The 25,613-nt window shown below is 37.3% G+C and overlaps 2 protein-coding genes across 5 annotated transcripts in view; both read right to left on the bottom strand.

Moving 5' to 3' along the window:
* Positions 1–2,078: 2,078 nt before the first annotated feature.
* On the bottom strand, positions 2,079–6,933 carry LOC127935463 (zinc finger protein 583). 3 transcript variants are annotated; one of them, XM_052533350.1, is made up of 3 exons: positions 6,368–6,933; positions 3,112–4,789; positions 2,079–2,975 (listed from the first exon to the last, which is right to left on the bottom strand). In XM_052533350.1, exon 2 carries the CDS (start codon positions 4,636–4,638, stop codon positions 3,136–3,138), a length of 1,503 nt encoding a protein of 500 aa, XP_052389310.1. In that variant the 5' UTR covers positions 4,639–4,789; positions 6,368–6,933; the 3' UTR covers positions 2,079–2,975; positions 3,112–3,135. The 3 variants fall into 3 exon arrangements, with proteins under 3 accessions (XP_052389310.1, XP_052389309.1, XP_052389311.1); XM_052533349.1 differs by lacking the exon at positions 2,079–2,975 and having other exon boundaries at positions 3,048–4,789; XM_052533351.1 differs by lacking the exons at positions 2,079–2,975; positions 6,368–6,933 and adding an exon at positions 6,007–6,347 and having other exon boundaries at positions 3,048–4,789.
* Positions 6,934–9,223: 2,290 nt separating this feature from the next.
* Positions 9,224–25,613, bottom strand: part of LOC127935466 (zinc finger and SCAN domain-containing protein 32) — a 69,532-nt gene continuing 53,142 nt past the window's right edge. The window contains exons 1-4 of one of the 2 annotated variants that reach the window (XM_052533355.1): positions 19,301–19,942; positions 15,908–16,219; positions 13,953–14,270; positions 9,224–13,055 (exon numbers count right to left, since the gene is read on the bottom strand). In XM_052533355.1, the coding sequence (XP_052389315.1) occupies positions 12,628–13,055; positions 13,953–14,270; positions 15,908–16,219; positions 19,301–19,622 (1,380 nt within the window). In that variant the 5' untranslated portion in view covers positions 19,623–19,942 and the 3' untranslated portion in view covers positions 9,224–12,627. Of the gene's footprint in view, positions 13,056–13,952; positions 14,271–15,907; positions 16,220–19,300; positions 19,943–25,613 lie in introns of those variants that run through there. The other variant, XM_052533356.1, reaches the window with a different exon arrangement.

Raw genomic sequence — 25,613 nt, 5'->3', positions numbered from 1 at the left:
TAAAAAATTGATTACTTTTGTACTTTCACTTGAGTAAAATTGAAAAAGGATTACTTTTACTTTTACTGGAGTAATATTTTATTATACGTATCTGTACTTTTACTCAAGTACTTGATTTGTGTACTTCGTCCACCACTGCCGATAGTGCACAAACAGCAGGTGGCGCTCAAATGTCAAATAAGGTTTGGCTTTCTTTTTCTTCTGTTCTTGATGTTTAGGAACAAACCTATCTACGAGACTTTAATAGTGCTTGATGAACAACTAAAAAATATTTCTACACGTGTATTTTTAGCTGATGTAAATCCGCTCTTCTCGTACCCGCCATCTTCGCCTTATTATAAGTCAGTGTACCATGTAGATTATTTAAAATCTTACATTTCCATGTAAACACGAAGTTACAGTTGACTATGCGATGTGTTGATGACAAACCTCTTATGAGGTGACAGCGACCTCTGGTGGATGACCTAAAAACCCTGGATATGAAAATTATATCGATGACATTAACCGTTTTCACCTCAAACATCAATTTTAGGTCAGCATTAAACATTGGAACGGGAGCTTTTATATTAAAAACACCATATACTTCAGTTCTGTACGCTATATATATATCCACGTGGCATTCATTGCTTTGCAAAATACCATAAATATGCAGCAGTGAATACAGATCTGACTCAAAAAACCATGCTAGGTCAAACACAGCTTGAAGTCATTCTAGATTGTATGCAACAACTCCTCAAAGATGCATATAATTCACTAACTACATGGATAACTACCCTGGAACAGCTGGGAGTCCAGTGGGAATTTAGCCTTTTGCTTTTGAACTATCAGTCCACATTCTTAAACATAAAGTTACTCATCTCACTGTTCCTTACATATTTAAAGAATTTAGCATTACTTAATCCAGATCAAGTAGTTATAAAAGCCATGCATGGACATTAAAAACTGTCTGAAGTAAAAATAATTAAAATAACTATGACTTAAAGATGTCAACATCCTTGTTGCCACAGTCTGTCATTTTAACCCACACACATCTGGGGGGAAAAACAACAACCTCTAGATCTTGTCAGCTTATGCAAAGTTTACTTCAGCCTTTAGACTGGCTCCCTTGTGAAAGAGGACACTGTCGGGACACCGATTAGGTGAAAAACATCCATAATAACCATTTATAGTCAAACAAAACAAGTCCAGTTATTCTCTAAGGATCTGCAAATATCAACAGAGACACAGATGGAACATGTGCAGACCGGCCCATAGAATTAAATTAAAATTATCACACATCAAGGCTGTAAATTAATATGAATAGGTAGAGAGATTGCATTTCTAACGGTTAAATTCTTGGATGAATGCTCTTGCAGATTGTTTGCTGTTATTTATGCTGACACATCCAATTCACCAGTTTCTTAACTCCAAATAACTCCACAGTTGACAACTTTATTATTATTTTCATATTTTTTTGCAGCTATTAAACTTTACTTTGCATCACTGATTTACTACTTTTAAACCCAGTTTGATTGCAAACATCTGTGCATTGCCTGTTTCTCTGTAACAAACACCTCTGTTTAAGAAATTCCACAGAGATGATTACACTACAGTCAACAAATTGCTCTAAACATTTTATGACTCATAAGTATGACATGTAAGTATAAAAATCACAAAATGTTTGGCAACTGAGACCTAATGTGCTTGGCCATTGAATCCAGTTTTTACTAGACTGGACGTAGACCAAAACCTACAGGTGCAGAAGCTGTCAACTTGTGGTTTAACTGATGCAAAAATAGCCACATTCAAACAATCAATGTTATTCATATGACTGAGGCAGCTTCACTAGCCTGAAAATTACCCCATGATTTACTCACCCTCAAGCCGTCCTAGGTATATATTATTTTCTTCTTTCAAAATAATACAATATATAGATAGATGCACGCACGCACGCACGCACACACACACACACACACACACACACACACACACACACACACACACACACACACATATATATATATATATATATATATATATATATATAATCTTTTTTTTGCCATTATAAATCTTGGAAGAGCCCGGACATTTTTTTTTTAATAAAACTCAGATTATATTTGTCTGAAAGAATAATTTACAGCAAGGTTTGAGGGGGGACTAAATTATGTGGCAATTTCTATTTTTTGGGGTGCAACTATCCCTTTAAGGATATAATTCTGTCATTTACTCCACCCTCAACTTGTTCCAAGCCTGTTTTAGTTTCTTTAAGTTGTTGAACACAATTGATATTTTGAAGAATACTGGTAACCATACTGTTGATGGTACCTATTTACTTTCATTTGATGGGAAAATATACTATGGAAGTCAATGGCTACAGTCAACTATTTGGTTACCAACATTTTTCTAAATATCTTCTTTTGTGCTCAACAAAACATCAACAACAACAAAAAAAACTCATACACACACACACATCTCAAGTTTGGAACTTAAAGGTGAGTAAATTATGAAAAGTATTTTCATTTTTGGGTGTACTATACCTTTAACTTTATAGTAAACATTCCTTCTGTTGTGTTATGCTACCAACCATTTTGCATTAGCATTTATCAGACACTGCTGTTAATAAAGAGATGGGTGAGAAACTTCTCCAAATGCACAATAGGAATACAGGAACTCGATTACAAATGGTTCCCAAATGAAGCAAATGCATGTTTGTATTTTGAATAAGAGCAAAGTAAATAAATAAATAAAAATAACAGCAGATATATTTATATATATTTTTGATGTTGTTGTTTTTACATTATTTTCTTTAATAATCCATTCCAGTACAGGGTTAAAGAATTACATATTATCAATAAACGTATACAAACAAGTATTTTCCAGGAGGAAAGAAACTAGAGCGGCACTCACTACAACACAGATCAGACAAGATACAAAGACTCTCTGTAAGCTCACCGATCCTGAACGTAGACACTTTCATAAGAGAAAATCAGTCACAGCTGTACCCAAAAGAAGAGACGTAAAGTATGAAAACATAATGAAACATATATATTTTAATAATATATATATATTTTAATAATATATATATATATATATATATATATATATATAAACTGAACAAAAAAGGAGTAATACTTTTGAGACATGATGAGGTTTCTTTCAGCTACTATCATTGCTGCCACTGCTGGCACTGCTAAGATCGGGCTGTTCTCTTTTGTGAATCTGCTCGTGTGCTTTGAGATGACCTGATTGGCTAAAATTCTTCCCGCAATGCTGGCAAATGTACGGCCGTTCGCCCGTGTGAGTTTGCTGGTGTGCTTTAAGATGTCCCAAGCGACCGAAACTTTTGCCGCACAGGGTGCAGCCGAACGGTTTTTCCCCGGAGTGAATCTTCTCGTGTGTTCTGAGGACCCCTGAATTGCTGAAAGTTTTGCCACACTGGGAACAGCTGTAGGGCTTCTCGCCTGTGTGGATTTGCTGGTGATTGCGGTAACTCATCTCTTTAGTGAAGCTCTTGCCGCACAGCGAACAGCAGAAGGGCCGCTCTCCCGTGTGGCTCAACTGGTGGGCTTTGAGTTCCTTCGTTTGACCGAAGCTCTTACCGCACTCGGCGCAACTGAACGGCTTCTCGCCCGTGTGCAGTCGCTGGTGCGAGCGGAGGTCGTCCGCCTTGGTGAAACCCTTTGGGCAGTGCGCGCAAGTGTAAGGTTTTTGCCCCGTGTGGATGAGCTGGTGTCTTTTCAAGTTCCCAGCCTGTCCGAAGCTCTTCCCGCACTGGGAGCAGGTGTAAGGCCTCTCGCCGGTATGGATGCGTTGGTGAGTCTTCAGGTTACCCAGAGTGCTGAAGTTCTTCCCGCATTGAGTGCAAGAAAACGGCTTCTCACCTGTGAGGTTGCGAGGTTTGCGTGGAGTCAGCGCTTGGCCTTTTGTGCTGGTTTGGTTGTGCGTGGCAGTCGTTTTGTTCGCCTGGACAGACGTCAGTTCATAAAGGTTTCCAGATTGGAAGTCCGAGTCCATTTTCCCCATGCTGTCGATGACCGTATCGGGCCGGAGCTTGTTGAGTTCGGTGCGCAGCTCCGCCATGTGAATGGACTCCAAGCCGTTCATCTCGGTCTTGATGTGGCTGGACATGAGGATGGGTTCGTACTCGGTCTTGAAGGCGCCGAGCTCGCTGGCGTAGTAGCTGTGGAGGTCCGAGTGTTGCTCCAACTTGATGTACTCCAAGCTGTCCGAGACGTGAGTGATGTAGTCGAACACCAGACTGGGTTCGTAGTGTGACTTGTAGGAGTCCAGCTCCGTGCTGTGGAAGGAATGGAGGTCGCTGTGGTGCTCTGATTTTATGTAGTCGAGGCCGCTGATTTCCATCTTGATCTGTTCGGAGGCCAGCTCGGCCGTGCTCAGGGGCTGGATCACGGACAGGTCAACCGTGCAGATGGGGTTGAGGTCGAGGTCGGGCTCGCTTTTGATGCACGGTAGCATAGCCATGGGCTCCACAATCTCAGATGCCAGTGAGCTGAGCGTTGGCGTGCTACATTCTGACGACAGCATGGTCAGGGTTGGGGTGGTGCACTCTGCTTGTAGAGGGTCAAGTGGCGGCGTGCCACACTCTGACACCAAATTATTTAGTCCTAAAGTGATGCATTCTGTCTCCAACTCTGCCATCCTGGTGGAAACTACTCCACCACCTGACCGAAACCTCTGTTATGAGTAATATATCTTATGTTCACAGAAATAAAAGCGGGGTTCCTGAGAGGGAATTATCACTGCTGCAACCTCTGGCTTGGGTTAGGAACAACGGTGATTCTCCTGGCTCCTGGATTTGCATAAAAGACAAAAGCAATTCAGTACACAGCATTTAAACACCAAATGAATGTTCCTTTACATAAATATCATGAAGTAAAGTTTTATCTTTAGATATTTTATTTATATATTTTGCTCTGTACAGTACTTTGTATGACCGGTAGTTGTTAAAGTGCTTTATGAAGAAAGGTTGAGTTGAATTAGACCATTTATATTTCTCTCTCCTTTTCATTTCCAAACAAACACTGGATGCTTTTATCTATTGACTCTATCAAATGATGGGAAATAGTGTTTGGTCACACATTTATGGTAGACGTGCACTGATTTCACAAATGCAATTATCCCGAAACGACTTGAATGCACCTTGTGCAGGACTAAAGCTGTCAAACCTATATCTACTTTACAGGAAAAAGTCAAACATTTCAAGTATTGCTCAATTAAACACAGATCCACATAATTTGATATTTTAAATGTAATTCAAAAGTAATTTCAAAATGGCTGTTGCTAGAATGCATGTGACAAAGCTGTTATTGCAAAACACGAAATTACACTAACACTTGGTACAGAACACTACTAAATGCTTAAATATGTATATACATATGTGTGTGTGTGTGTGTGTGTGTGAATGAGAACAATAACCTGACATAAGCATCTACACACCAAGATGTCAAAGTCAATCTGACACATTGGAGAAGCTTTACAACCAGATGTTCACATCATAATTTATTATTAAAGAGTCTGACAAAATAAAACTACCAAGCAAATGTGAAAGGGAATTAAACAAAAGAGAGGGATTAGCGCTTAGGTGCGTAATTACAACGTCGTGGCATTTGTGTAATAGCGTGCCGACTGCCTGAAAGTGCACATTTTAGGCCGGCGAAAAACATTAGGACAACAAAAATAAAAAGATAAAGAAACCTGACGTAAATGTGCGGTGTAAAACGCGCAATAGCTTGTCGATTTTACTGAGAACGACTAAAGCAACTAGTCAAGATAGCTTCGCTAGTTCGCCACGCATCATGCACTTTTCTGCTGCCTTTCTTGAATCTGGCAGCGTTTTTACACACAATAAATCTTTAGCATTTTTTTTTCTTATGAGAGAAGCTTTTAATACACGACGCATGGGAACGGAGAACGTGCGATACAGACACGGAACGGGTTGTGATCAGCGGGTATATCGGCATGCAGAGCGCGTTTCGGTGTTTCCAGCGGTGGGGATGAAGAACATACAAAGGCATGAGGGTGAAAATGCCACAGCTTCAGCGTGTGAGAGCCAGTGGCCATCTTGTTTGTAGCTGAACGTCGCTGCATCAGCCAACTGAACGATCCGCTGAAGGAAAGTTGAGCCAGCTGCAACTTTTGAACGCGGACATCTACTCCTTCGCCTTTGCATAACAATGGAAAACGCTCGCCGCGATAGAAGCGTAACGTGGTGAGTTGCATGACTTGCGCGGTTCATGCGCGCTCTCATCACCACCTCTCAGGAGAGACCGGAGGAGGAAAAAAAGATGAAATATTGAGAACACGAATAAATCCGCTCGGGAGGATGTCTCGGCGATTTTTTTCTTTCTTATTTATTTTATTTTTTTACCTGTTCATTGCTTTATTTAATTTTTTCGGCCGTCAGCACCCCGTAAGCGGAACCCACATCAAACCCCTGCCGGACCCGCCACGTCCACCTCGGCCCCAGCGTCCATCAGCCTCCCTGTCGCACACACTCCTTCACTCTCGCTCTCTCCTCCCTCTCATTGACCAATTCCGCTTAGTTTTCACTCCCGTTGTCGCTTTCCTCCGGGTTTCAGCCGTTGCACTTCCGTCGTAAAAGTGCAAATGCGCGCGCAGCGGTACCGTTTACTGAGCAGCTACTTTGTTTACTTCCTACAAATGCGCGTTTTCGTGCGTGTTATTCTTGGACGCGCGGCTGAGGGAAATTAAATAAACATCTGCACGGAAGAAAATGTGTTTTGTGCAACCAGATGTGTGTTTGCTTCTCTGGCTAATTAAATGCCATCATCATGCATCATCATCAGTTACTCCTAACAGAAGCTGAGGACTAGAGAAGACATGCTTGGACACCGCACAGTTGTTATGGACTGGATGGACAGTGCATGATTGTCATAAATCGATAATATGTAAATTATTAGACCTGCATTCCATTGCACAGGACAAAGGGGTTGTAAAAATAAAATAAAATGGGTGTCAGTTCATTTTATGCATAGTAGTAGCCTACAAGTGTGAAATATAACCACTGATAAAAGTGAAACGGAATCAAAAGAAAAAGAAAAAGAAAAAAAAAAGCTTAATAAGGATTAATTGAAATATGTAAAGAGATGCATAATATTGTGTGTTATGAAAATAAATCAAACTGAATTATCATTATTAATTTTTTAACTTTCTTATGTTTTTATATCATTTTAATTTGCTTAATGGATCCAAATCATATTGTTTCTAAAAGTGGAGTTCTATAAAGTAGTTATGAAGTTTAAAGATAATAATAAATGGAAAATATGATTTATGTAAATGTCATGCATAGCAGATAGTCTGGGGTTACAATGTCTGGATATAGTAGTATATTATAAGAATCAGAATCACTCATTCCACAGAATGATTTCTATACAATAACCAGTGTCTTTTTCTTTCAATGAAAGCTTTCTCATTTAAAAATGGGAAATTCATAAAAGCAAGCAAGTGCACTCCTCTTTTGGCCCTGGTGCACTTATACACAGGATATACAAAAATTACATAGCCATCAGTCTTAATGATATATGATGAATAAAATGAATCATATGTTTAATGAAACATAATTGTATTACATTATATATTTATTTAATTTATTTATATTAAGGACAAATCATGGTGTTTTGCTCCATAATCAACCCCCAGAGGGCGAGATGGTAAAAGTGATCCTCTCTCTGAAGGCTAAGGATGCAGATATATAAAGAGTATTAATAACTCCTAGAAATGGTTAATCCTCTTCCCTAACATGCTTGTCTCCGTTACACTTTTGGACGTGTCTCACAGATGCCACCACTTTGGGTAATCTGCCAACAGGGCCACAAGGAGACCAATGTTTAAGAGGGAGTAATACCTGAGAGGAGAGATATAATAAATCATCATTAAATAGGAAGAGATTTCAGTAGCTTACTTTACAGGGCACATATAATTGTTCGCCATTTGATAATTTCCATGTTTTATTGTTTACAACATTGAAACAGAGGATTTAAATTGGCTTTTGACCAAGGAAAATATTCTAATGTAATTGTTACAATTCTTAAAGGAATAGCTTATCCAAAAATGTAAAATTAGAAAATGTACTCAATCTCAGGTCACCCCAGATGTAGTTTAGTTTGTTTCTTCATCAGAACAGATTTGCAGAAATTTATTACAATCACTGGCTCACCCAGAGGATCTTCTGAAGTGAATGGGTGCCGTCACAATAAGAGTCCAAACAGCTGATAAAAACATCATAATCCATGGCACTCCAGTGTCTTGTGAAGAGAAAAGCTACATGTTTGTAAGAAACAAATCCATCAAGACATTTTTTTACTTCAAACAGCTACTTCCCACTAAAATACAAGTCCTCTATCCATAAAAAAAAGTAGTCTTGTCTGAATCAGGACAGAAATATGCAGATCAAGCTCAATTTACAAGCAAAAACTTTTCAAAAACCGTTCTGTCAATAGATCAATGGATTTTGATGTGAGAGGTCAACATGTGATGGACATTATTACTGGACAAAGCATTATTATGGATTATGGACATGTATTCTGGCCAAAAGCAACAGTTTAACAAAAGTTAAAACAACTTGATGGATTTGTTATTTACCGAAAATTATGTTTTTTGTTACACAAAACTAATGGACTGGTGTGGTTTACTGTGATGTTTTTAATCAGATGTTTGGACTCATTCTGACGGCACCCATTTACTATAAAGGATCCATAGGTGAGAAAGTGATGCAGCACTAAATTTACCCACATCTGTTACCACGAAGAAACAAACTAATCTACATCTTGGATGGCGGAAGGATTGAGAAAATTTTCATTTTGGAGTAAACTAACTTAAAACAAAATAGGAGCACATACACTGTACATTCCTCTTGTATGATATTTCATTTGCTGTGAAGGTAATTTCCACAACGTCAAGCATCACACAGCTGTTACTGCTTACAACATCAACAATAGCATCAAACAGGAATCTAGCCGGAGGACTTTACTGTAGAAATTATTAGAAAGCCAAAAAACCTTAGGGCCATTTAATTGTTTGCCTTTTGCACATCTGTGTATCCGGGTTTAAGAAAAATATTAATTTCTAGCGATCCCAGAGTCCACTGAGTTCAGAAACTCATCTGAGAGGTAAACAACCAACTCTACTGTTGCACTGCTAGAAATGAAGGAAGCAGATTTTATGGATGATACAATTCAAGACTAAAAATGACAATGTGACGATGCAATATTCCACCTTTTTAATGTATTGCCATAATTCAAATGTACGTCTTCCAGTCACATTAAAAGACATTTCAGTGGGAGATTTTTTTGGAAAAGAAGTAGAAATTAAATGCTGGTTACATCAACAGGCACTCCTAAAAGATCAAAAAACAAACATACACAACTTCCCTATAATAACAACTTTGAAAAGTTGACCCAATTTTATGCAACTTTTAAAAGGAAATTAAGATTTAGTATTGATTTTTATGTGGTTCATAATTCACAATGTGCTTTTTCTGTAAATTAACAATATTAAATAGAAAGTTTCCATTCATTAATCACTTTTTTTTTTCAATTTATAGATTATTTCAACAACAACAAAAATATGAATGAATGTAAACCCAAATTTTACAAAGCTCTTGTATTTGTCTACTTTTGCCATAAATATGCTAAAGCTATGTGAATGAGTTCTGAGGTAATGAACTAAGCAATGCTTTCAGAATACCAACAAAACTGAGGTATGGATGTGTGGAGTGGCAGAAAAACAGTGCAAAATATATACTGGAGTAAAAAATAAGAGTAAAGGGAAATGGTACAAAAGTAATACTTGGCATATATTGGTCAAATGCTGAACTCTAAAAACAATTCAGAGCTACTATGCCACCATAAAACAGAAAACTAAGCATGTTCCATGGTAAGAGTTGATCTAATTGGTCTGTTACAACAAGTGTACTTTTCGATACATGACAATGCAGATTCTTAAAAAGTAACAAAACCGCTAAAAGGAGTCATCATGCATAACATGAAACAAAACGGCAAACTTTAAGTAGTTCATTAGAATAATGCAGTTCCCCGGGCGAATGTTGGACTGCATCACAAATTTCATGTGTCAAGACTGTTTGGCAGAAAGATGCCGTTCATTTTGCTTCATAAAAAAAAAAAAAAAAGTTACAATAAAATGATAAAATTACAGGTGCAGTGTATTAATGTCAGCCAATTGAGTTATCATCATGACGCACTTCAAGGAAAGTCAGTGACTGCAGACGCGCACACGCAAACAAACACACCGCACAAGTTTCAATGTCGCTTTTACAAAAACTGCATCACACATTCGCCAGTACTAACTGAATAAATATCTGCAGCCCAAAGCGATTTTACATGCTAAGATTATTTAATTCATAGTCAAAGATTGTTGTACATGGGGCCGTTTCATTGCATCAAGTTAAATGCAAAATTCAAGTCCTTCAATATTTATTTAAAATGCTTACTGTAATCCAGAACGAATGGAAATATACCGTGATAATTGTCACTCTTTCTAATATCACCAGTTCCTGTTCAGTCTTTTGGATTTATGAGCTGTAATTAGCTTGAAGAGTCCGTTCACCCAAAAATGAAAATTGTGTCATTTATTCAACCTCTTGTTGTTCCAAACCTGTACGAATTTCTTTCTTCAGTTGAACACAATTAAATTGCGCAATGCTGGAAGCAAAACAAATACTGTTATGCGACACGAGCAACTGTCTGGTAACCAAAATATCAAAATATCTTCTCAGTTCAACAGGTTTGGAACAACTTGAGGGTGAGCAAATAATGAGAGAAATGTCATTTTTGGGTGAACTATCCTTTTCCGGTATTCCTCCCAGCGGTCTGAATCGATGAAACATACAGAGTTATTTTAACATTAGTAACTACACAGAAGTCAGATCTGAGCAGCTGTGACATAATTAAAGAGGACTAGTACAATATCTAGAGTTGACAGTTCTGGTGAACGCACGAAGCACAAGGAGGAACGAGTTCTGGTAAGTGTTTAAAGGCAGGGTGCTAAACAACAAATTAACCTCTCAATCCTCACTGCCGACTATTAGATCAGCTTATTGAGCACTAAACCGATAAAGTACTTCATTATACTCTACTAATGAAGTTAAGGTCTTCAATACATCTGAAAAGAAGCTTAAGGTTCATAATGTAAACCGTAATGGCCCACCTTGTTTAAAAAAAAAAAGCAATACAATTCAATAAGAGAATGTACGGTCATAAAAAGATTTCCCTTCATTGTCATCTTTGGGTTGCAAGTTCTTGGTACCTTCCTACAGGGGCATATTAGGTAGCGTATTACAAAATAAGCCACATTTTTTAATGCACAATCAAATAATAAGCAGGCCAACTGGCCGGTCTCGTTCCATTTGTAAACTTTTTTTTTTTTTTTTTTTTTTGTGCAGGACCTAAACTCCTGATATTGCAGAAGTCCTAAAGATATGATCCCATCGATGAGGTATTGATCCAATAAGTAACAGTAAAGACCTTGTAATCCCCCCCCCCCATCATGCTCATTACTGACAGAGATATTGTAAAACTTCAGGGTCGAGAGTGGGAATGTGCGAACAGGGAGTAAATTGTAAGAGCAGGATCAGTCTTCCTTTCTGGAAATGGTAGATAATCCACATTCAGATGCATGCCACCATTGCTAGAAAAAGCGAATCTCACAACTGAGCATTTATCCAGGTTCAAGTTGTATGCGAAAACTTCACGCAAACAGTAGAGGAAGACGCTACTCTAGTTGAGAATACTAAGGAAGTCAGATCCTCTTTTCAAGTCACTGAAACGAGAATATGAAGAGTTAGGAGCTTCAAGTTTCTTGTCACTTTTCTTGTCATGGCATCATCTTCAGATTCTTCTTGAAGATCTCCTTTGTGTGCACGTCATGCAATTGATGACATTTGTGCAGGTTCAAGTCAAAAACTGGAAGCCATCCTCGATCCATGGTGAAATGTTGAAGAAAACATCTCAAATCGGACATGTACGTCAAGACTTTAATTCTACAAAAATCCAGTATGACATCTTAACATAAGAGGTATTTAATGTTGAGTACTAAGTCAGTAAGGACATATTTAAAAAATGGTTGATTTGATCACAGGAGACGCTTTACACTATCTCTGGTTCGTTTGATCACATTCGAAAGGTTTGCAAAAAGAAACAAGACCAGCATGCTGCAAGGGACCGATCAACTAGGGACCTCCTTTTCCACAATATTGAAAATATTTACCAAGTATTAGGATCTACTAAGACCTGTATTATGAAAGAACTCCCAATGGAAAAAGGAAATTCTTCGATCCTCATTGTGATGGTCTATACAGCCCTACATTGATATTTACACTGCGTACACAGCTTGTTGTTACTGGTATTCGTTTCTTCCAGTAATCCTTAAAATTAAGGAAACAAAATGGAGGTAAAAACATCTTAATTTGTGTCAGATGACTTATCCGTTTACCTCAGTGTACCTTCAAACTAGCAAAAAAAAGCGACACCTTTCTTGTATTTCCTTCACCAGTACTTGTAACAAAAAAAGTTCCACTCACTTCAAGAAACAATAAATCACTGGGAAACCTCCCCTCATATTCTCCTGAATTTCTTTTCAATCTTTGCGCTTTTATATTGTTTTGTCTGTGTGCGTCCGTAAGTGAGCCTGGAGCCTTGAAGACTGGGAGAAACTCTTTCCACATTGTGGGCATCGGCTGGGCGTCTCCTCGTGCATTTGTCGGTGGGCTCTGAGAAGATGCGCTCGGCTGAACTTCCTGCCGCAATCTTTGCAAGCTTGGGATTTCCTCCTACCTTTGTGCTTCAAGGACTCAGTCCTGTCCATCGTCTCATTATCCTCTTCGACGTCCTCCTCGTTTACATCCTCTTTCTTATTCATCTGGTCACTCTTTGAGCCCTTACCGTCTTGCGGATCAGCTGGGTCTTTGGACACTTCCAGACTGGGAACGGCATCCATGGACTCCTCGTCATCCTCGAGCAGCTGGGAAGGAAGCGTCAGGAGTCTTTGCAACATTGACGGGGATCTGATTTGAGAGTCACCTGTAGACACAAAGACGCTGGGTAGATTACTTGTCTGTTACCAATTACAGATTGGATGATAAAAACTGTTAAGGATAATGTATTCTGACTACTCTTAAGAATATTTTTATTTTTATCTAAATTGTTTTAAACTTGCCACTAAACATATATTGACGTTAAAAAAAGCATTTTTTTATTAACAACTAGTGGTCGACCGATATATCGCCACAGTTGATATATTCCCATGCACATTTACAGTAGAAGTATATTTTTAATCCATTGTCAAATGATTTCAAATTTCTTTAATAACTTAAAAAGTTATTTTGGCTTAATATCATCTATCGGCCCCCCTGCTTTCCAAGATATCGGCAGTCAAAAAACACATATCGGTCGACCACTATTAACAACATAAAATAGATTAAACATTACATTACACCAGGGGTTCCCAAACTGGCCTTAATGTAAGAACTGCAGTGGTTTTGTAAGTTAATGCAAATCGAATAATTAATCAAATAATAAAAATAATTTAAACAATTGAACACTAAAAATAGAAACATTTGATTTGTTAACCTGCATGTCAATGTGACCGTTAACCGATAGAAAACTGTAAACAAGTGAATCATGTGTTGCTAAATTACTAATGGTTTGCAAATTTATTTGCATGACATTTCTGAATATAGTCAAAGCTAAATGGTATGACACACAGTAGAATTTTCAGAAAGGAAAACTTAGGGAAAAAAGTAGGAGCATAATTTAATATGTAATCATGTAATCAGTAAAAAATGACTGTAATCTGACGATTCACATTTTTAGAATGTAATATTTCCCAAGCACAAATACTAAATTTTATTACATAAACCAGATTACATGTAATCAGATGCAACCCAGCACTGATGCACAAGATCAAGATCAGCCTACCTGATGAGCTGATGACAGGAACGCCTTCAGTCTCAGAGGTTAGAGAAACAACCTCCATATCGTCTAGAGGCAACCATGGTGGCTGCCCCACCTCAAGCTCCAGCTTCCTCTGAGTGGCCAGGCAAGACGGCATGAGCGTCTCTCGAATTAAGCTGTCCATGTCAGTCACCGAGCCCGAGCTCAGCCCGGTGCACTCCCCTTTACTGCTGGTGACCTCTTTGATCTGCCAGAGGTCACTGCACCACTTCTGCCCGAAGACTTTGTCCAGGATGGGCACCCAGTTCTGAGCCACCTCGATGACCGTCTGCTTACCTGGTTCTGTTGGAGGGGAAAAACATTGTAGGAGATTAAAAACAATGGCTTATTTTTCAGGTTAAATTAACTCCATTTATAGGGCTATACACTTAACTAAATTAGAAAGCCAAATGACCTTTGTTTGCTGATTGCAATTCACTTGTAAATAATGTAGAATTCGCTTTTGAAAGTAATAACTAGTTAGAATTCAATTACATTGAATAATAACTAATAACTGAAAAACAAGACCATACTTTAGCACTGTTAATCAATAATTAATTACCTGCAAGGTAGGCAATATCTTTCATGAAAACAAGATGTTTATTGTGAGCTGAATCACCGGCCTGGTCTGCTTTGTTTTTACGTAACAGCTTAAAAATAGAATTCTGAATGAAACCCAAAGAACAGATGTAAAACAAAGTACTGGTCTGACCGCCGCTGAACAATAAAATGAGGCATGCCAACATGATGTGTTAATAAAAGGGGAAATTTCATTTTGGTGTAATACGGTCTTTGAACATTGGGCATATAATACTGAACACTCGCCATTTTACACAAGCTATTTAACATTAGCGCCACACCAGCCATATTTAAATCAACTCAATGTCATTTTCCAGCACAAACATCATGCATCTAAATTAGATCTTATTCTCAGAAGCCCGCTACAATTGATTTCTGCCCATGTAAAAGTGGGCATTAAACAGAATTTTATTTAAAATAAATATTTTTCTACATTAGTAGGAGCCAAATCACGAGAACAGCTGCATATCCAGCCTGACACCCAATAAAAAGCATTGTAAACTTCATTCAGAGATGTTTCAGGTGCCAGGTAGAGCAATGATGGACAGTTAGTCAAATGAGCCAAATCACAATAGTCTGGGGAATCCTCTGAAACTGAGCACTCAGAACCAGTCTGAAAGTTGGAAATTGGATTTACCTGGTTTCCATAATTCTTTTAGTCAAATTATTGCTAAACCAATACAGACAGCGCATGCAAATAAACAATGCTATCGGCAGCACAATTCACTTGGGAGTAAATTATTTTCCAAAAAAGTGATTCTATCAGACTTTACACTACCAAGTTTTTTTTTTTTTAAAGAAATTAATACTTTTATTCAACAGAGATTAATTAAATTGATTACATTTGACACTAAAGATTTATTTTGTTACAAAAAAAACAAATCTACTTCAAAAAATTCTATTTTTCCCATGAGAGAACTCTCCCAACTGTAAAAAAAACAGCTTGTTTTGCTGCTTGATACATTACAAACTGGTGTGTTTTACCATATTATTTTGATGTATTATCTTAATTCTGAACACACTGGTTTGTAGTGCAAACAGTTTTACCATTTCCTGTACTTTGTTATTCTTCTTCTTGTTTCCCTACAGCGGCTAATGAACCGGAAGTCTCACACATTCAAGGAAAACAGCTTACTTTCACATTGGAAATATAAGGTGGTTTGTTATTCACACACAAAAAAAAACTGTTTTCAGTAATGATGCTGGGAATTCAGCTTTGCATCACAGGAATAAAACATTGTAATTGTTTACATTTAATAATTTGAAAAATTTGAAATTTGAGCATAAGAGATTCTTCAAAAGCATCTTACAGACAGTAATGTACATACATTCTAATTAACAGACAATAAAACAGTTTGTACCATTTGTGGTTTCGGTTTTTTCCTTTTCACACTCTTTTTTGAGTGACTGATCCTGCAGGCCTTTCGACTCTTGCTTTTCTACTCTGGAACTGCTCGGAGAGGCGGAGTCATTTTTGCGGCCCTCCGTTTCCACATCAGCCCCATCACTGTCCTCCATCATGTTCTTGTCCAGTAACTGCCATTTCAATAGCTGGTTTTCCCGCTCCTTCTTGGTGAACTCCGAGAGCAGGTCGTCAAAGCTGTCTTCCACGATTTTAGTCAGCTCACAAATGGCGAATTCCAGCACGTGTTCCATAACAGATTTTAACTGACCTGAAAATGGAGACAAATTATATATTTACTCAGAAAAATCCATCTGTAATGTTCTTGTGTCACAAACAGGTAGTTATTTCCCTGTCTAGCATGTAGTCTAATAGCTCTCTGTGCCATCCACTGCAGAATAAGGCTGCTGGCTGACATTTAAGACAATCACACCAATTTGCTTCACTTCCTACTTTCAGCAAGCAAAAGTTCAGATTTTAAAGGGCTAGATCGAGATTCGAAGGCAATGTAAGAAAAATGACACTATGAATGTGTTTCTGTTGATGCCGAAATGAAACTGAAGGACAGTTAATCTTTTTTTTTTTTTTTTTTGCATTCTACCATATTTGAATGTTTCATATTAGGAAGCGTAACCAATTAATCAATTTTTGATAAAAATCCTGCAAAAGTAATAAATAATAAATACAATGCTTTTCTTGAAAATCTTAAATTAACATCCTGAATGAAATCTTAAGAACAGATATAATAGTGTTTTACACCATTTTGACAAACCGAGACATACCAATGAACAAATGTATCTTTATTTTTATTATTTAAACCCAACACGACACAAAACTGTCAAAGTATGACTTTGATACTAATCCTTTCATTTTGAGGTTTTAAAAGGTTTAAGCATCTCCAAAAAGCTGTATTTTAGGAAAGCAGAGGAACCGTTGGTAATTACCTCAGCACTTCTCACAGTAACGGGGTGTCAGTGGCTTGTATTCAAATCAGAAGGAAGTGCTGCAGGTCTGAATTTTGATTTGGACGCTTTGCATGGAACTCATACCAAAAGCACCTCCCTGCAGAAATACAGCCTTTAAAATTCACTGCATGCAGTCCTCTCCATTCCTCCATGACTGTAAGGAGCCCATTTTGATCAGACCCTAAATGCCTTACTGTCTAAGCTACTTGAACAATATGAACAATATTAACATCTTATTGCAAAAATATTACTGCAGGACAGGACAGACGCAACATATAAGGAAAAAAAACTGAAAAAAATTAATGTTAAGAATTTCACAAATTCAGCCACAGCAAACATATTAGGTTTAAGTCAATATAGCATATCGATCCTTTGTCATTAAACTATTAAATGAAAGATGAAAACGTGCAACACTTCTGTAATGTGATGCACTGCAGAGTGAAACATGATAGTCAAGAAAAAGAAATATAGGACATGACTTTATCCTCCTTTCACAATCTAATGGATCATGTAAAGTGGTCTCTAAATGATGGGAGAGGCTGGAAGGAAGAGGACTCTGTGACACTGACCACAGAGGAAAGTCATTTCAGAGGCTTTTATTTCTTTGGAATAATGTGGACTAATGAATCCTTCGCAAGCATTAAAAATGCATTTTAAAAAATCAATTTTGATTTCATTCTCAGTACTCAACAAAATGTTTTTTTTTTTTCATGGCGGCCCAACATTTTTCACTCCACTAACCACAAAAATATGACAACAAAAAGTTATTTACAATTCACGTTCAACTCAACTGCTTCTTTTTTTTCTTGCAATCTATTTTCATATTTGAAATATGTTCATTAAATGTTAGCTTTCTTTAATTTTTTTTCCCCACAATATATTTTTGTTTGTTGCTTTACTTATTTTGCATTAGACCAGTGAAAACTATAATGTAACTCCAACTTCATAAATTATTTATGAGGGAAAGTGATCTATGGTTTTGTAAAACTATCAAAAATCTTCATTGCCTGCTGAAACGCTCTCACAGTGGCCCTAATGGGTCATCCTTAATGTTGAGAATATTTAAATGCAATGTTGACACATATGTAACTGTGAGGATGTGTTGAATGGGAATATCTGATCTGGATTCATTTAATTCTAGTGTTGCATCTACATCTAATTAAATGGTGCATAAAAAATAAAAATAAAAAACCTCTGTTTGCATGTTGACATGCCCAGCTATGGCATCAAAGCATATCATTGGGCTGATTTAGCTGCAGTTTCTGCTTGTGAAGGACGAAGACTCTCATGATACTCCCCCATCAAACCCCTACCATGGATACCCTCCGCAGGATCTGGTGGGTGTGTCTTCCTCTAACCACCTCCATTGGTCAAAATATAATGTGAAGGCACCCTCCCCATGGCTACCGTCACCGCAGTATGAAAAGCAGCGCTAAGGAGCAGCTCAACGACAGAAGCGTCATCTCATCACCCAAACCAGCCATTGGCAGCAGTCATAACAAGCCACCCAAACTCCAGTCCAAACATTAAAAGGTCTATAAATACATGTCCACACAGGCCTGAAGACTCCTAAGATTCATTTCAAAGACCAGACATCAAAAACGTCCTCAAATCATACAATTCCACTCAACCAAGACAAAACACTAAGTCTAAAACAATGAGTTGTTTCTCTACATTCTCCCACAAGAAATTATGCAGACTTGCACCCTTCCTCCAAGAGTTAATGATTGATAAAAAAAAAAAGAAAAAAAAAAAAGGCAACAACTGTGTTCTCTGGACCAGTTAATCTTAATTATTGTACGAACTGAAGAAAATATCTCAGACTTAGAACCCAAACAAGACTAAAATTTAGCATATTCTAGTAACTAAGCTGTGTTTTGCATGGCAGATGCTCTCTAATTAGTCTAAAAAGAAGGTCAAATCTTGGTGCTAACTGGTGGTCTAGGAAGAGAACAGTTGGTCAGTCTGGTTTTATGAATTAGTCAACCAGCTAATAGCCAATTTAGACCACATAGAAACCACATAGCATGTTTAAAAACACAGTTACATCTAAAGCCTGATTTTCTATCAGGGCATGGTTTGGGTTTAACTACGGTGTCATTCGTGCCACGTTTCTGAAATACAAATGCTTTTACCAACAATTAGGGAATTGAAAGACATGGGTGCATAAGCAGACAGACTAGGTTTATTATGACTTCCTTCCGTTCAAAATGGTGTTTAACGTTACCCCTGTTTTTATAAACCTCGCCATTGCGCACCAAGCCAACGAGTCAGATTAGCAGTGTAAGCACGAGCGTTTATTAATAGAGATTATTGAACATGCTTCCCCAACATGTTTGGTTCATTTCCATTCAATAAAAACACCGTTTGCACACAGATCCCCTTACCAACTGCTCGCGCTTTCTGTTCACGCCTGAGCGTCTCGGATTGAACGCCACATCCAGGGCTCAGACCGGGGGTGTGTTGCTTTGTTTCATCGTTCGTGTCTGTTTTTCCTTTAGACGCATTGCTTTTCCCGTTCCCTCCCCGAGACTGAAGGGTAGCCCTCAAACGCTGGTTTTCTTGCTCTTTGGTGGCCGTTTCCAATAGCATTGAATTCAAAGTGGTCCCAACAGTGTTGGTGATTTCCTGAACGGAGAGCTGCACTACCTGCTCCAGCGCGGACTCCAGCTGACCTTGGAAAAACGAAATGTACAGGGCACCGTTCATGATTGCGACCGCTCTGTTGGAAGACCTCTTTCATTCTTCCTCTTCCCACCTCCCAAAGTAGTGTTAAATTTACAGAAGTCCTCCAGAACAACTGCCTCGAAATGAACAGTTACCCCTTTTTCTCGAAACACGTCGTGGATGTTTACACCCCTCGGTATGCTGTACCGTACTCCACTTCGCGAAAGCGCATTGGGATTCCAAATAGCCCACGAGCACATTGGAGGATCGTCACCAAACGAACACTACGCCATTTTGCCCCAAATATGAAAACGTCTTACGCACATAACACAGAAACAATCAGATGGAAACAATTCTGAGTAAAACGCCGCTTTTACGTTCAGTTTAAGTAATTTAATCGAGCTGTTTGGGGGTTTTATTATCCGCCGTTTTTTAAGCAAGATGCGCGCATAAATGACCCAATTCATTGGTACTCATTAGTAGATTATAGCCACTCAGTTGTTGCCTGTTATATCCAGTTACGCACTTCTTCTCTCGAGCGTATTATTTAGATTTTTATTGCACATTGACTCCCACTTAATACACAATGTTTTTCGTGCGCTCCTCTATTTTAGTTACGGTAAAGTGGCCGCTGCATTATCTAAGAGGAAGGCGGGGCGAGGTTCATATATTACAGAAGAGGGGATTCTATAATCGCAGGTGCATTTGGTGCCCAAAGCCATTTTTTCAGCTTTTTTTTTTTTAAATTGGTTATAGTTTTTATTATTTTAATAATTCGCTACTCACCTAAGATGTTACAGGTCATAACAAAATAATAATTCCTGTAAAAAGTGTTATGGCTAAAAAAAAAAAATCATGATTTCTTGTTGTCTTAAATAGTGTATTTTTTTCCATCATGTAAGGCTGTGTAATCAAAATATGTAATTTTACTTTTGGTAATAATTTGACAAAATTGTTTACATTTTTGAAAAAAGAATAAAAATGTGTGTCTATAAATATTGCGTCAACTTTTTTTCCTGGTGGTTCTGTTTTTTTTTTTTTTTTTCTCTGACATGGTGTTCTATCTTTCACTTGGTTGTTATAAGCTGCACTGAGTAAATACAGCTGGGCCAAACAAAACCTGTGTCCGTCTTCATTTCAGATTGTGATCATTTTAAACAAAATGTGATTATTTTATAGGGGGGTGATTCTTTTCGACACACACACATACACACCCTGGCAGATTGTATTTTATTTTATTTACATAATTTTAGTGTCTAGAAGTGCATATGACATTTTAAAGTAGTTGTTATTCATTATATTGACCACACCCACAAAAAACCCATAAACACCAATATGTTTTCAGTTACGGGTGCCTTAACTAAAAAGTTTCTCATTCATTCCACAAGCGAAAGATATTTGCCCTGAGACGACCTGCTTCATGTTAAAGAATTTGTTCACCCAAAAATGAAAATTCTGTCATTTACCCTCATTTTCCCCCAAAGCGGTTTCAAACCTGTATAACGTTTTTTCTTCTGTTTAACCCAAAATAACATCTTTTGAAAAATGTTGGTAACCAGACAGTTGATGGTAGCCATTGACTTACATGAAAAAAAATTCAATGCAAGTTAGTGGATACCGCCAACTGTTTGGTTACCAACATTCTTTAAAATATCTTCTCTAGTGTTTAACAGGAGAAAAAAAAAACAGATGGACTGGAACAATGATGATGACAGAATTTACATCTTTGTTTGAATTTTTCCTTTAAACAAAACTAAATAAAACAAAACAAAAAAGTATTACTGATATGACTGCAGTCTTCATCTCCTGTGACTAAATCATTCAAAACCTTTTTGGAATTCGTTATGTGTAAAAAAAAAAAAAAAAAAAAAAAGACATCTGTTGTGTTTTTGAAGTAGTAAAACAGCAGGAAAAGAACTCCTCCATCGTGCGTGCGATCTGTGGCCACGAATATACCACAGCCCCGGTTCCTGTTCTTAGTTAGCAGCAGAGGAAGAAGAATGTGGGACTCACAACATCACAGTGTCATTAGGGCAAAGAGACACACAAGTCATTTTAGGGATTTCCTGTTGATAAAAATGGCACCGCCTTTTACACAAGACCATAGTTGATTGTTAGAAGGTTTTAGATCATTATTACTTATTCATTATTCATTCATGTTGAACAGATGATTTTATCTATAGTGAGCTTTTAAGAAAGCTGCTCCTCCATCAAGGACACAAGTTTTGTAATCTAATCCTCTGAATTGTTTCTTTGTTGTGTTGCAGTTTACTGTTGGAGCAGTTCAGTTTTCACTTGCCTTTGCTGCTATGTCACACTTGTGCTCTTGTGTTCTTGAGAAGTGAGTGTGCAGCCGTGCAAATGAAAGCACAAATTAATATCAGTACAGTTATCTATAGATATATGAACATGTTCGAATTTGAAAAATACATTTGAAAAAAAAAATGCTATTTGAATATCAAGACTGTTTGAAAATGCAGTTTAAACAATAGTTTGGTTTTGTCTTTTTCTATTAAAGCTTCTGCATTGCCTAACAGTGGCAGCAGTTAACAACTGTATGCAAACCAAACATTGCTATCTCAAATAAATATATTAATGCATAAGTCAATTATTCAATCAGAATATTCAAGAGAATATTTTTTTTAAATAATTTCAAATTGACAAATTAAGCAGAGAGATAAGGAGACATGCAAGCACAGCATGTTTAATCAGCACTTTATCGGGCTACTTCATTTCCCCATGATGATTATATAGGTAATATATAATAAATATAATATAATGTATTTAAACTGCACATTTTGTTTCAAAGTCTGTCTTAATTATATTTCTTGTAAAGTATTCAACTAATTAAAATGCAGTTTTCTAACACCAGGGGGTGCAGTATGATTACTATATCAAATAAAACATTACGTGTTTATTACTGCTGCCATCTCTTCTGGTATGATGGCTATTATTGCATTCAGCTTTTCATCAGAGAACAATAGAACAAAACAATACTTTGATTAAAATATAATAATAATAATTATAACCTGATTAAGAATTACATAAACAGTTATGTTTAGATTAACCCAAATAAATCTACTATAGAGTTTTAGGTCAAGATCTCCACTGAGGAAGCCCCAGGTGACAATCGCTGGTTCAGCCAGGATCTTGGAATCATCACTCCTTTTATTATTTCATTGCAATGCAATGCAGTTTTTAGGCCAGTTGCTTGGCTTGTGCTGTTAATCTAACACCAGCAGAGACCAGTTTGAAGATAAATCAAGTTGATGTATCCATTATATCTTGATGCTCCAAATAGGACAGGTTTATTCAGCTTTAACAGCCACGCACTAAAAAGACCAGAAAAAAACAAATTCACACCACTCGACATGAATTAAACATGGTGAATATGTCACAGACTTTTTTTAGTAGCCTATTGCTGATGCCTTGCTTTTCAAGTGGTAATGTTTCAGGCAGTGAAACCATCTAAACATCTACACACATATCTGTTACCTGTCAAACAAGACTGCTCAGAATATCTCACAAAAATTCATAATAGTAGTTGGTTTCCTGGTGGTAGAACTTGTGATTAATGTTAATAAGCCAAGTTGTGGAGAGTGACACAACCAAAAGAATTAAAAAAAAAAAAAAAAAAAAAAAAAAAAATCACATTGGGCGTCGTCCGCTGTGACACGGTCATTATTGTTTATTTGTCATAAAGCAGATGTTTTTGTGTGGCTGTCGTCTGAGAGGAGCGCAGCTCATGAATATTAATATGGCCATGTTGCTTCTTAAAATTACGCAGCTATTCATGCCACCTATTTAAAAAACATAAGCCCTTATCCTTTTCTGTAGTAGAATGCGTTAATTCACCACCAGTAGTATAACGCCTTCTCAGCCAATAGTTTAGTGCTACAGTTCGGACGTCTGGTTTACGATTTTAATATTCATGAGCCTCAGGACAGCAGTGGTATTCCGCTACGTGAGGATGAGGGACCATGTCACATCATATTATTGTCATATACTGACCAGCCTGACTCATATACCGTAATATGCACTTATATAAATAACTGTGTTATGTTATCTTATTAAATGCATTTTTACAACCCTAGATTGTGATTTGTTGCTATTGTTAAATAGTTTATTTTATCTCGCAATTCTGAGCGTACATCTCACAATTTGGACTTTGTTTCTTGCAGTTCTGAGGAAAACGAGAAGAGATGTCAGAATTTTGAGATATAAACAAAAAATTTCAAGAAAAAAAGTTTGAGATAATACGTTTCAATTATTGTTTTTTTTTTTCTTGGTGGTTTAAAAATGTGAGATGTAACCTCATAATTAAGAGGGAAATGTCAGAATTATGAAATTTAAACTTACAATTCTAAGGAACAGTAAGACTTGTGGAATATAAACAGAATTGTGAGATATAAACTCAGAATTGCAAGAAGATAGTTTAGTCTCATAATTAAGTGATGTCTATATAGAATAATTCTTCGAAATCATTATCTTCCTGTTCCACAGAGTAATCGTGAGTTAGGTGCGATATGTGGGTGAGTAAATGATGACAATTCTGATTTGGGTTGAGTTATTCATTTATTTGAAATGAAAACATATTATATCAAACAATGTGAAATGAATTATAGCATTGTTAATAGGAGAAAAACACAATCTTGTGTGTGCGTTTCACTTGTAAAGCCCTGGGGTCCTGTGTCGCATTGAGATGCAGTTTGGCAGACTGCAAGTTTCTCCCTTCACTGCCGCTGCACCCAGTGACCTGTACAGGGGTCATAAATTGCAGCATAGGATGCAAAACAACAAATCCTCCTGCAGAAGTGCACTCAACACAGCCTAGCAATCAATTCAGTGGTGTGTTAAAGAAATAGTTCAGCCAAAAATGCAACATCTGTCATCATTTGCTCATCCTCATGTCATCCCATATGATCTTATTCCTTCATGTGGAACACAAACCAACATAGCGACTTGACAAAGACGCAGCATAAAAGTATCATAAAGCATCTTGCATTGCTCATAGTAAAGTTTGTTTTCAGTCCACAGGCCTGTCAGCCTGAGGGACTTTACAACTGATGTAACATCTGGGTCGGACTGAGCTGTTGATGTAAATGGGTTAACCCATATTCCACAGCAAGTGTTCATGGCCTAGATCACAATCGAGACTAAACCAAAATCGGATGCTGCGTGGCATTAGTAAACAAGATTATAAGTCATAAATATTGCAAAAGCAATTTGCTATTCGTGTCTTTAAGAAAGTTTATTATAAATTGGTCAAATACAACAGAGTACTAATTTAAAGTGGATTTCTGGTGTGCCAGGGGTACCGTGGCTTTTTTGATAGTTGTTTGAATGAACACAATTAAAAAAATATAAAAAAAAAAAAAAAAAAAAAAACTCTTATCTCAAAAGCTATGGTTTGACCTCTGAGGTCTTAGCTCAAAAAAATTGACCAAGTTTACCAGTGGTTTAGACACCATTTCTGCAGACACTGCAGACGAGTGGTGTGAAACACTTCTGTTTCTCTCTAGAATTGTTTAGTCAGATATGAATGCTGAGATGGATGTCAAATACATTCATCATATGAGGTCGGTAAAGACTAGACAAAGAACTTGCTATTATAAAAGTTCTTTAAGGAATAGTTCACCCAAAAAGAAACATTTATTCACCCTTAAGGTCATCCAAGATGAGATTGAGTTTGTTTTTTCATCAGAACAGTGGTGGAGAAATATAGTAATACTTCACTTGCTCACCAATGGATCATCTGCAGTGAATGGGTGCCATCAGAATGAGAGTCTAAACATCTGATAAAAAACATCACATTAATCCACAAGTAATCCACACCAGTTCACTCTATCAGTTAACATCTTGTAAAGTGAAATCTGCATGTTTTAACTTTTATCTGTTGCCCAAGGGTATAAAATGAGTCCTCTACCCATAAGAATGCTTTCTCCAGTGAAAAAGTAATCTCACCTGAATCTGGAGAGAAATATGCATAGGACCATTTACAAACAAAAACAGTCCAAGACCGTTCTAAACCCA

The sequence above is a fragment of the Carassius gibelio genome, chromosome A19, assembly GCF_023724105.1.
Source record: "Carassius gibelio isolate Cgi1373 ecotype wild population from Czech Republic chromosome A19, carGib1.2-hapl.c, whole genome shotgun sequence".
NCBI classification, from domain to species: domain Eukaryota; kingdom Metazoa; phylum Chordata; class Actinopteri; order Cypriniformes; family Cyprinidae; genus Carassius; species Carassius gibelio.
This window is presented reverse-complemented; position numbering and strand designations above follow the sequence as displayed.

Bases quoted from the DNA above. Each gene is read 5' to 3' on its own strand.
- LOC127935463 (XM_052533350.1), bottom strand. From the start codon at position 4,638: ATGGCAGAGTTGGAGACAGAATGCATCACTTTAGGACTAAATAATTTG.